The sequence below is a fragment of the Budorcas taxicolor genome, chromosome 2, assembly GCF_023091745.1.
Source record: "Budorcas taxicolor isolate Tak-1 chromosome 2, Takin1.1, whole genome shotgun sequence".
NCBI classification, from domain to species: domain Eukaryota; kingdom Metazoa; phylum Chordata; class Mammalia; order Artiodactyla; family Bovidae; genus Budorcas; species Budorcas taxicolor.
This window is the reverse complement of record NC_068911.1, coordinates 44,653,026-44,665,878: the sequence shown is the minus strand read 5'-3', so window position 1 is coordinate 44,665,878 and position 12,853 is coordinate 44,653,026. Positions and strand designations below refer to the sequence as shown.

At 41.3% G+C, this 12,853-nt stretch overlaps 1 protein-coding gene across 1 annotated transcript in view; it reads left to right on the top strand.

Moving 5' to 3' along the window:
- Nucleotides 1–12,853, top strand: part of OCA2 (OCA2 melanosomal transmembrane protein) — a 278,263-nt gene that overhangs the window by 226,978 nt on the left and 38,432 nt on the right. Inside the window, exons 19-20 of the mRNA XM_052635656.1 lie at nucleotides 332–391; nucleotides 1,059–1,163. Coding sequence (XP_052491616.1) covers nucleotides 332–391; nucleotides 1,059–1,163 — 165 coding nt within the window. The remainder of the gene's footprint in view (nucleotides 1–331; nucleotides 392–1,058; nucleotides 1,164–12,853) is intronic.

Here is a 12,853-nt window from a genome sequence, read left to right as displayed (position 1 = left end):
TATCTTTTTATTTTTATTTATTTTTATTTTTTTAAATTTTATTTTATTTTATTTTATTTTTTTAATTTTAAAATCTTTAATTCTTACATGTGTTCCCAAACATGAACCCCCTTCCCACCTCCCTCCCCATAACATCTCTGTGGGTCATCCCCATGCACCAGCCCCAAGCATGCTGTATCCTGCGTCAGACAGACTAGCGATTCAATTCTTACATGATAGTATACATGATAGAATGCCATTCTCCCATATCATCCCACCCTCTCTCTCTCCCTAAACCTTTGCATATCTTCTCCTTTTAAACTGATTCTCATCATACATTTATTTCTTCTAGGCATTGGCACATCTACACTTAATAGAATATGTCGGAGAACAGACTGCTTTGCTAATAAAGGTACATTAAATACTGCAATATAATGTGCTCCAGCTGCAATTCCTTTGATTTTTGTCAAAAAAGAGAAAAATATCAGTTAGACTAGATCTCATTCATTATGTAAAAAGTACAACAGGGAACCTGTTTTAGCCTATGTAGGCTAGAGATGAAAAGAGACTTTTTTCAAGGAATATATAATTACAGATGCTTGCAATTTTTCTATTAGCCTTTAGTTGAAACCTTTCTAGGAAGGAGAACAATTGAGACAGTAGTCTCAGTAAGTGATGCACAGAGGTCTTAACTCAAGGTTTTTGCCAGGAAGTGAGGTCAATGTGGCTAGTGTGTCATCTGGTGTCCCATCAGGTCATCAGGAACAGGGACACTCTGCTTTCCGCACCCCCCCCCCCCACCCCACACTGACACAAGGGTTAGTTGGTTTGAGCATGGTTTGGAGTTACTACTCTGAATTACTTGTAGACTCTGCCCCAGGCTCCTGGTAGGAGTTGGAAAAGTCCAGATAGTGCTGTTTGTACACCAGAGTCTCCTTTGGTCTCCTGTGTGGAAGAGGAAGGACCAGGAGCCCTGTTGTCCCTTCGGAGTCACCCATGTCCAACTATCAGATCCTCAGTGTGTGTGTGTGATCTGTACAACTATGGTAAACAGACCTACTCTTATCTTATGTTTTCAGATGGTCCCAGAAGATCAGCGCCTTACAGCTGCCATCATCTTGGTGGTCTGGGTCTCAGGCATCACATCCTCCTTGATTGACAACATCCCATTCACTGCTACTATGGTGAGTCACAGTATCTTCCATGTGATGAGGGCTCAGATTTCACTTGCACATAACCTGGGCTCACCCTTCCTTTCAGAGGAAGCAGAGAGTGAGCCCTATTCCTATGTTGTGCTCACAGGTTTAGGGGACAGACATGATGAATCCCAAACAGCAGCTGGGAGCTAAGGCCTTATAGCTGCTGTGGGTAGTGAATTCCAGGATGGCTGATTGTTTTAGGGTCAATCTGACTGGGAGTTGCCACCTCTCATGAAAAGACAGTCTTTCTTTTTTGTTTCTTTAAAGAAAATTCATTTCAGTCATTCAGTCGTGTTTGAATCTTTGCAACCCCCTGAACTGCAGCACTCTAGGTGTCCCTGTCCATCACCAACTCTTGGAGCTTGCTCAAACTCCTGTCCATGAAGTCGGTGATGCTATCCAACCATCTCATCCCCTGTCATCTCCTTCTCCTCCTGCCCTTAATCTTTCCCAACATAAGGGTCTTTTCCAGTGAGTCAGTTCTTCCCATCAGGTGGCCAAAGTATTGGAGTTTTAGCTTCAGTGTCAGTCCCTCCAATGACTATTCAGGGCTGATTTCCTTTATGATGGACTGGTTGGATCTCCTGCAGTCCAAGGAACTCTCAACAGTCTTTTCTCCAACACCACAGTTCAAAAGCATCAATTCTTTGGCACTTAGCTTTCTTTATAGTCCAACTCTCACATTCATACATGACTACTGGAAAAGCCATAATTTGACTAGATGGACCTTCGTTGGTAAATAATATTTCTGCTTTTTAATATACTGTCTAGGTTGGTCACAGAATTTCTTCAAGGAGCAAGTGTCTTAATTTCATGGCTGCAGTCACCATCTGCAGTGATTTTGGAGCACAAGAAAGTAAAAACTCTCACTATTTTCCATGAAGTGATGGGACAAGATGCCATGATCTTAGTTTTCAGAATGTTGAGTTTTAAGCCAGCTTTTTCACTCTCCTCTTTCACCTTCATCAACAGTTTGTCTGTACTTTCTGCCATAATGGTGATGTCATCTGTGTATCTGAGGTTATTGATGCTTCTCCCTGCAATTTTGATTCAAGCTTGTACTTCAGCCAGCCAGGAATTTCACATGATGTACTCTGCATATGAGTAAAATGAGAAGTGTGACAATATACAGCCTTGACCTACTAACTTCCTGATTTGGAACCAGTCTGTTGTTCCAGGTCCAGTTCTAACTGTTGCTTCTTGATCTGCATACAGGTTTCTCAGGAGGCAGGTAAGGTGATCTGATATTCCCATCTCTTTAAGAATTTTCAGTTTGTTGTGATCCACACGAAGGCTTTGGTTTAGTCACTCAAGCAGAAGTAGATGTTTGTTCTGGAACTCTCTGGCTTTTTCTATGATCCAACAGATGTTGGCAATTTGGTCTCTGGTTCCTCTGCCTTTTCTAAAACCAGCTTGAACATGTGGAATTTCACAGTTCATATACTGTTGAAGCCTGGCTTGGAGAATTTTGGGTATTACTTTGCTAGCATGTGAAATCAGTGCAATTGTGTGGTAGTTTGAGCATTCTTTGGCATTGTCTTTCTTTGGGATTAGAATGAACATTGACCTTTTCCAGTCCTGTGACCACTGCTGAGTTTTCCAAATTTGCTGGCATATTGAATGCAGCACTTCCACAACATCATCTTTTAGGATTTGAACTAGTTCAACTGGAATTCCATCACCTCCACTAGTTTTGTTCATAGTGATGCTTCCTAAGACCCACTTGACTTTGCATTCCAAGATGTCTGGCTCTAGGTGAGTGATCACACCATCGTGGTTATCTGGTCTTTTTGGTCTGGTTCTTCTGTGTATTCTTGTCACCTCGTCTTAATATCTTTTGCTTCTGTTAGGTCCATGCCATTTCTGTCCTGTATTGTGCCCATCTTTGCATGAAATGTTCCCTTGGTATCTCTAATTTTCTTGAAGAGGTTTCTAGTCTTTCCCATTCTATTGTTTTCCTCTATTTCTTTGCATTGATCACTGTGGAAGGCTTTATCTCTCCTTGCTATTCTTTGGAACTATGCCTTTTAATGTGTATATCTTTCTTTTTCTCCTTTGCTTTCTGCTTCTCTTCTTTTCATAGCTATTTGTAAGCCTTCCTCAGACAACCATTTGGCCTTTTTGCATTTCTTTTCCTTTGGGATGGTCTTGATCACTGCCTCCTGTATAATGTCATGAACCTCCATCCATAGTTCTTCAGGCACTCTATCAGATCTAATCCCTTGACTCTATTTACCACTTCCACTGCATAAATGTAAGGGATTTTATTTAGGTCACACTTGAATGGTCAATGGTTTTCCCTACTTTCTTCAATTTATGTCTGAATTTGGCAATAAAGAGTTCCTATTCTGAGCCACAGTTATCTCCCAGTCTTGTTTTTGCTGACTGAATACAGCTTGTCCATCTTTGGATGCAGAGAACATAATCAGTCTGATTTTGGTATTGGTCACCTGGTGATGTCCACGTGTAAAGTCTTCTCTTGTGTTTTTGGAAAAGGGTATAATTTGTGACCAGTGAATCTTCTTGACAAAACTCTGCTAGCCTTTGTCCTGTTTCACTTTGAAACAGGCAAAATTTGCCTATTACTTCAGGTATCTCTTGACTTCCTACTTTTTCATTCCAGTCCCCTATAATGAAAAGGACATCTTTTTTTGGTGTTTGTTGTAGAATATCTTGTAGGTCTTTATAGAACTGTTCGACTTCAACTTCTTCAGCAATACTGGTTGGGGCATAGACTTGGATTACTGTGATATTGAATGGTTTGCCTTGGAAACAAACAGGGATCATTCTGTTGTTTTGGACATTGCACCCAAATACTGCATTTTGGACTCTTTTGTTGACAATGAGGGCTAGTCCATTTCTTCTAAGGGATTCTTGCCCACAGTAGTAGATATAATGGTCATCTGAGTTAAATTTGCCCATTCCAGTCCATTTTAGCTCACTGATTCCTAAAATGTCAATGATCCCTCTTGCCATCTCCTGTTTGACCACTTTCAATTTTCTTTGATTCATGGACCTAACATTCCAGGTTCCTATGCAATATAGTTCTTTACAGTATTGAACTTTACTTCCATCACCAGTCACATCCACAGTTGGGTGTTCTTTTTGCTTTGGTTCTGTCTTTTCATTCTTTCTGGAGTTATTTCTTCACTCTTCTCCGGTAGCATATTGGGGACCTACTGACCTGGGGAGTTCTTTCAGTCATATCTTTTTGCCTTTTCATACTGTTCATGGGGTTTTCAAGGCAAGAATACTGAAGTGGTTTGCCGTTCCCTTCTCCAGTGGACCAAAATTTGTCAGAACTCTCCACCATGACCCATCCATCTTGGGTGACCCTTCATGGCATGGCTCATAGTTTCATTGAGTTAGACAAGGCTGTAGTCCATGTAATCAGTTTGATTAGTTTTCTGTGATTGTGATTTTCATTCTGTCTGCCCTCTGAGGGATAAGGATAAGAGGCTTATTGAAGCTTCCTGATGGGAGAGACTGACTGTGGGGGAATCTGGGTCTTGTTCTGATGGGTGGGGCCATGCTCAGTAAATCTTTAATCCAATTTTCTGTTGATGGGCGGGATTGTGTTTCCTCCCTGTTGTTTGACCTGAGACCAAACTATTGTGGAGGTAATGGAGATATTGGTGACCTCCTTCAAAAGGTCCCATGCACACTGCCTCGATGGATGTGAATCTGAGTGAACTCCAGAAGTTGGTGATGGACAGGGAGGCCTGGCGTGCTGCAATTCATGGGGTCGCAAAGAGTCGGACATGACTGAGCAACTGAACTGAACTGAACTGATGGTGGGGTTAATGGCGACCTCCTCCAAGAGGACTTATGTCACACCCAGCTCTGCTGCACCCAGAGCCCCTGCCCCTGCGGCAGGCCACTGCTGACCCGTACCTCCACAGGTGACACTCAAACACTCAAAACCAAGTCTGTCTCAGTCGCTGTGGGGTCTCCTGGTGAGCACGTTTTGTTTGTCTGAGTATCTCTGGTGGGTATGAGGTTTGATTCTAAATGTGATTTCTCCCTTCCTACTGTCTGAGCACCGAAGAATTGATGCTTTTGAACTGTGGTGTTGGAGAAGACTCTTGAGAGTCCCTTGGACTGCAAGGAGATCCAACCAGTCCATTCTGAAGGAGATCAGCCCTGGGATTTCTTTGGAAGGAATGATGCTAAAGTTGAAACTCCAATACTTTGGCCAACTCATGCGAAGAGTTGACTCATTGGAAAAGACTTTGATGTTGGGAGGGATTGGGGGCAGGAGGAGAAGGGGATGACAGAGGATGAGATGGCTGGATGGCATCACGGACTCGATGGACATGAGTCTGAGTGAACTCCAGGAGTTGGTGATGGACAGGGAGGCCTGGTGTGCTGCGATTCATGGGGTCGCAAAGAGTCGGACACCACTGAGTGACAGAACTGAACTGAACTGAACTGAACTGCCTTGCTGGGGCTTCTCCTTTGCCCTTGGATATGGGGTATCTTTTTTTGGTGGGATCCAACATTCTCCTGTCAATGGCTGTTCAGCAGTGAGTTGTAATTTTGGAGTTTTTGCAGGAGATGAGTGCACATTCTTCTTCTCTGCTATCTTGTGGAGTATTCTAATCTATACTTAGACCATAACCAGTTATACCAGCTCAAGGAAGAGCAGGTTGGTCCCTCACTCCAACCCTGCCCCTGCCTTAGAAAAACTTCCTTCCCCTCACACTCAACTTGCCCCAACCTGAACATTGGAAGAAAACTGGAAGACATTAAAGACAGTTGGAAAACATTAAAGACAGAGGCTGGTTGAAGGTGTTCATCTTTTTCCTACAAAGGCAGAATCTATTTTAACTGGCCAGGGTGGCTTTTTGGAGAAGGAAATGGCAACCCACTCCAGGATTCTTGCCTGGAGAATCCCATGGAAAGAGGAGCCTGGCAGGCTGCAGTCCACGGGATTGCAATGAGTTGGACATGACTAAGCGACTGATGCTTTCACTTTCACTTTCAGGGTGGCTTCTGATGCTATGGCCTGGAGAGGATTTTGAATTCTCTGTGTGATCTTGACACAAGCAGAGATCAAGGGTCCATATTACAGGCCTTTTACAAGGCGGTTGTGCCCTGCTCCTGCTGTGTCTTCTGACATCACTAATATTCAACTTAGGGCAGAATTGTCAGTCCCTGGCATGACAGTGTAACGGTGTGAAAAAGAAGCTGGGGTTCTGTCACAGCACCTGGGGGTCACAGGTGTGCTGGGTATATGTGCACACTTCTTATGTCTGGATCCTAGACAGCAGTATTTTCTCTTGTTCTTGTGACCTTGAGGGCTACGCCTCTCTCACAGGACCTTAGGGTGACTGGGACTCTGCATTACCACATATTGCTTGAAATCACAGTGTCTGCTGGGTTGATGCTCCAGTTACCAAGCTATTGCTCTCCAATGGTCTGGGCTTGGTAATTCTGAGTTAATCCTGATTGTTCTTATTTGTTCATGAAGTCCTGAGATAGAGAAGTCATCTGGATGTTGTTGAATGTATTGGTCCTGCTCAGAGAGTGCTATCAATGACTGCGGTCCCACAGAGGGCCAGGGGCAGAAGTACCTCTCAGGAAGGGTAAAGCAGCAGGGTCCTGGGCTTCTGAGGTGCCAGATAAATTTGTGTGTGAATCCTTTTCTTAGTTGAAATAGGGTATATCTGAACCTGCAGCAGCAGCCTGGAAGGTTTCATCAGCAAAACTTCACCTGTACTTCCTCAAATCCAGGATGCTCAGAGTCAATGCACCCCTACCATCTGATGACTTCCAGGTATCAGGATCCAAAACCTCTTTTGGACTGAGCAAAATGGTCCCTGTCATTGAAAGTTTAGATTCCTCTACTTTCTAAAAATATGACACTTTTGATATTTTTTCTTCTGTAAAGTTACTTGAAATTTAAACTAAAAAAACATACATCAAAGGAATCATAGAGGATAGTATAACAAATATCTGTATGCTTACCACCCAAAATGAGGAAAATTTATTCTCTTTGCTTCAAGTTTTCTTGTTTGTTTTGTTTTTAAGAAATAAAATATTACAGATGAATATAACATTCTCTATTCCTTCTCTCAACCCCAGTATTATTCTGTCCTTTCCTCTCCCGAGGGAACTAAGCTCGTATATCTGAGGCATATTATTATGAAAGGATTAATGGAAAGATCATGGTTTGTGTGAGTCAACGTGGGATGGAAACTAACTTATGATAGAACAAAACAGCAGCTTCATGAACAGCTGGCAGACAGCTTCCTGCATCCCACAGATCTCTTAGCATGCGGTGGCTGCCTCAGAGGAGGGCCACTTGGGTTTCTGCCTTAGTCTGGAAGTAGCATCAGATGTGACCTGTCATAGTCCCTGGGTGGGAAATGATCCCATGGCCCTGCCTAAATGCAGGAGCCTGGGGAATATGTGGCACAGAGAGCTGGGTGGACACTGAGGTCTTACACAACTGTCCCTTCCTCCCTCTTTTTTACTTCTCTGTCTTTTTCCACTTCTTTCTCATTTTGGGAATGGTCAGGGATGTGGTCTGTAGGATTTCACACTTAGATATCCCCGAAGTGTTCTTTTGAACCAGCATGTGACTAGTTTGCCCTGTGTGAGAGCAGAGTTCTACACGTCTACATGCACAAGCATGACAATTGTTGTTAGGGCTCCTTTAGATTCACTATCCCTTCTCTAAACAGTAAATTCTGATAGACAGATCACTTACAGTTCAGTACAGTTTCTCTGAGTACTATGCCACTGGATTAGGAATTAGAGGTTCCTTATCTATGTCTCCTCTGAATGGTCGTTTTTTTCACATTGTGTAGAGTCTCTCTTCATCTCTGCTCTGACCCTCTGCCTGGTTTATCTTTTTCTTATTATTTTAAATCATTTAAAAAATAATAAAAAAATTTTATTTTTACTTTATTTTGCTCTACAATACGGTATTGGTTTTGCCATACATTGACATGAATCAGCTACATACCTCAACATAATAAAAGCTATATATGACAAACCCACAGCAAACATTATCCTTAATGGTGAAAATTGAAAGCATTTCCCCTAAAGTCAGGAACAAGACAAGGGTGCCCACTTCCACCACTACTATTCAACATAGTTCTGGAAGTTTTGGCCACAGCAATCAGCAGAAAAAGAAATAAAAGGAATCCAAATTAGAAAAGAAGAAGTAAAACTCTCACTGTTTGCAGATGACATGATCCTCTACATAGAAAACCCTAAAGACTCCACCAGAAAATTAATAGAGCTAATCTATGAATATAGTAAAAATAATTTTCAAAATCTCATTTTAGTTGTATTTTTTAAAAATATAAATTTATTTATTTTAATTGGAGGCTAATTACTTTACCAATATTGTATTGGTTTTGCCATACACCAACATGAATCCACCATGGTTGTACACGTGTTCCCCATCCTGAACCCGCCATCCACCTCCCTCCCCATACCATCCCTCTGGGTCATCCCAGTGCACCAGCCCCAAGCATCCTGTATTATGCATCGAGCCTGGTCTGGTGATTCATTTCACGTATGATATTATACATGTTTCAATGCCATTCTCCCAAATCATCTAACCCTTGCCCTCTCCCACAGAGTCCAAAAGACTGTTCTATACATCTGTGTCTCTTTTGCTGTCTCACACACAGGGTTATCCTTACCATCTTTCTAAATTCCATATATATATGTTAGTATACTGTATTGGTGTTTTTCTTTCTGGCTTACTTCACACTGTATAATCTGCTCCAGTCTCATCCACCTTATTAGAACTGATTCAAATGTATTTTTTTAATGGCTGAGTAATACTCCATTGTGTATATGTACCATGGCTTTCTTATCCATTCATCTGCTGATGGACATCTAGGTTTCTTCCATGCCCTGGGTATTATAAACAGTGCTGCAGTGAATATTGGGGCACATGTGTCTATTTCAATTCTGGTTTCTTTGGTGTGTATGCCCAGCAGTGGGATTGCTGGGTCATAAGGCAGTTCTATTTCCAGTTTTTATAGGAATCTCCACACTGTTCTCCATAGTGACTGTATTAGTTTGCATTCCCACAAACAGTGTAAGAGGTTCCCTTTTCTCCACACCCTCTCCAGCAGTTATTGCTTGTAGACTTTTGGATAGCAGCCATTTTGATTGGCGTGAAATGGCACCTCTTTGTGGTTTTGATTTGCATTTCTCTGCTAATGAGTGATGTTGAGCATCTTTTCATGTGTTTGTTAGCCATCTGTATGTCTTCTTTGGAGAAATGTCTATTTAGTTCTTTGGCCCATTTTTTGATTGGGTCGCTTATTTTTCTGAAATTGAGCTGCAGGAGTTGCTTGTATATTTTTGACACTAATTCTTTGTCAGTTGCTTCATTTGCTATTATTTGCTGTCATTCAGAAGGCTGTCTTTTCACCTTGCTTATAGTTTTCTTTGTTGTGCAGAAGCTTTTAAGTTTAATTAGGTCCAGTTTGTTTATTTTTGCTTTTATTTCCAATATTCTGGGAGGTGGGTCATAGAGGATCCTGCTGTGATGTATGTCGGAGAGTGTTTTGCCTATGTTCTCCTCTAGGAGTTTATAGTTTCTGGTCTTACATTTAGGTCTTTAATCCATTCTGAGTGTACTTTTGTGTATGGTGTTAGAAAGTGTTCTAGTTTCATTCTTTTACAAGTGGTTGACCCGTTTTCCCAGCACCAGTTGTTAAAGAGATTGTCCTTTCTCCATTGTATATTCTTGCCTCCTTTGTCAAAGATAAGGTGTCCATGGGTGCGTGGATTTATCTCTGAACTTTTTATTTTGTTCCATTGATCTATATTTCTGTCTTTGTGCCAGTACCATGCTGTCTTTATGAATGTAGCTTTGTAGTAGAGCCTGAAATCAGGCAGGTTGATCCCTCCAGTTCTATTCTTTCTCAAGAGTGCTTTGGCTATTCGAGTTTTTTTTTTTTTGTATTTCCATACAAATTGTGAAATTACTTGTTCTAGCACTGTGAAAAATACCGTTGGTAGCTTGATAGGGATTGCATTGAATCTATAAATTGCTTTGGGTAGTATACTCATTTTCACTATATTAATTCTTCTGATCCATGAACATGGTCTATTTCTCCATCTATTAGTGTCCTCTTTGATTTCTGTCACCAGTTTTATAGTTTTCTATATATAGGTCTTTAGTTTCTTTAGGTAGATATATTGCTAAGTATTTTATTATTTTTGTTGCAATGGTGAATGAAATTGTTTCCTTAATTTCTCTTTCTATTTTATAATTATCAGTTCATAGGAATGCGGAGGATTTCTGTGTATTGATTTTATATCCTGCAACTTTACTATATTCATTGATTCAGTTCAGTTCAGTCGCTCAGTCGTGTCTGACTCTTTGCGACCCCATGAATCGCAGCACGCCAGGCCTCCCTGTCCATCACCAACTCCTGGAGTTCACTCAGACTCACATCCATCGAGTCAGTGATGCCATCCAGCCATCTCATCCTCTGTCGTCCCCTTCTCCTCCTGCCCCCAATCCCTCCCAACATCAAAGTCTTTTCCAATGAGTCAACTCTTCACATGAGGTGGCCAAAGTACTGGAGTTTCAACTTTAGCATCATTCCTTTCAAAGAAATCCCAGGTCTGATCTCCTTCAGAATGGACTATTTGGATCTCCTTGCAGTCCAAGGGACTCTCAGGAGTCTTCTCCAACTGCTGCTAAGCTGCTAAGTTGCTTCAGTCGTGTTCGACTCTTTGCGACCCCATAGACGGCAGCTCACCAGGCTCCGCTGTCCCTGGGATTATCGAGGCAAGAACACTGCAGTGGGTTGCCATTTCCTTCTCCAATGCATGAAAGTGAAAGGGAAGTCGCTCAGTCGTGTGTGACTCTTTGCAACCCCATGGACTGCAGCCTACCTTCTCCAACACCACGGTTCAAAAGCATCAATTCTTTGGCACTCAGCCTTCTTCACAGTCCAACTCTCACATCCATACGTGACCACTGGAAAAACCATAGCCTTGACTAGACGGACCTTAGTCAGCAAAGTAATGTCTGCTTTTGAATATGCTACCTAGTTTGGTCATAACTTCCAAGGAGTAAGCGTCTTTTAATTTCACTATGAACGAAGCTAGTGGAGGTGATGGAATTCCAGTTGAGCTATCTCAAATCCTTTTCATGGATGCAATCACCATCTGCAGTGATTTTGGAGCCCCCCCAAAATAAAGTCTGACACTGTTTCCACTGTTTCCCCATCTATTTCCCATGAAGTGATGGTACCAGATGCCATGATCTTCGTTTTCTGAATGTTGAGCTTTAAGCCAATTTTTTCACTCTCCTCTTTCACTTTCATCAAGAAGCTTTTTGGTTCCTCTTCACTTTCTGCCATAAGGGTGGTATCATCTGCATATCTGAAGTTATTGATATTTCTTCCAGCAATCTTGATTCCAGCTTGTGTTTCTTCCAGCCCAGCGTTTCTCATAATGTACTCTGCATATAAGTTAAATAAGCAGGGTGACAATATACAGCCTTGACATACTCCTTTTCCTATTTGGAACCAGTCTGTTGTTCCATGTCCAGTTCTAACTGTTGCTTCCTGACCTGCATATAGGTTTCTCAAGAGGCAGGTCAGGTGGTCTGGTATTCCCATCTCTTTCAGAATTTTCCACAGTTTATTGTGATCCACACAGTCAAAGGCTTTGGCATAGTCAATAAAGCAGAAATAGATGTTTTTCTGGAATTCTCTTGCTTTTTCGATGATCCAGCGGATGTTGGCAATTTGATCTCTGGTTCCTCTGCCTTTTCTAAAACCAGCTTGGACATCAGGAAGTTCACAGTTCACATATTGCTGAAGCCTGGCTTGGAGAATTTTGAGCATTACTTTACTAGCATGTGAGATGAGTGCAATTGTGGGGTAGTTTGAGCATTCTTTGGCATTGCCTTTCTTTGGGATTGAAATGAAAACTGACCTTTTAGCCCTATTAATTTTCTGGTGGAGTATTTAGGGTTTTTTTATGTAGAGGATCATGTCATCTGCAAACAGTGAAAGTTTTACTTCTTTTCCAGTTTGGATTCCTTTTATTTCTTTTTCTTCTCTGATTACTATGGCCAAAACTTCCAAAACTATGTTGAATAGTAGTGGTGAGAGTGGGCACCCTTGTCTTGTTACTGACTTTAAGGGAAATGCTTTCAATTTTCACCATTGAGGATAATGTTTACTGCGGGTTTGTCATATATAGCTTTTGCTATGCTGAGGTATTTTCCTTCTATTCCTGCTTTCTGGAGAGTTTTTTTTTTTTTATCATAAATGGATGTTGAATTTTGTCAAAGGCTTTCTCTGCATCTATTGAAATAATCATATGTCTTTTATTTTTCAATTTGTTAATGTGGTGTATTACATTGATTGATGTGTGGATATTGAAGAATCCTTGCATCCCTGGGATAAAGCCCATTTGGTCATGAGGTATGATCTTTTTAATGTGTTGTTGGATTCTGTGTGGCAGAATTTTGTTAAGGATTTTTGCATCTATGTTCATTTTCTTGTTTCTTGAATTATGGCTGTATTGCTATGAACCTTCTCCTTAGCACTGCTTTTACAGTGTCCCACGGGTTTTGGGTTGTTGTGTTTTCATTTTCATTCATTTCTATGCATATTTTAATTTCTTTTTTTTATTTCTTCTGTGATTTGTTGGTTATTCAGCAGTATGTTGTT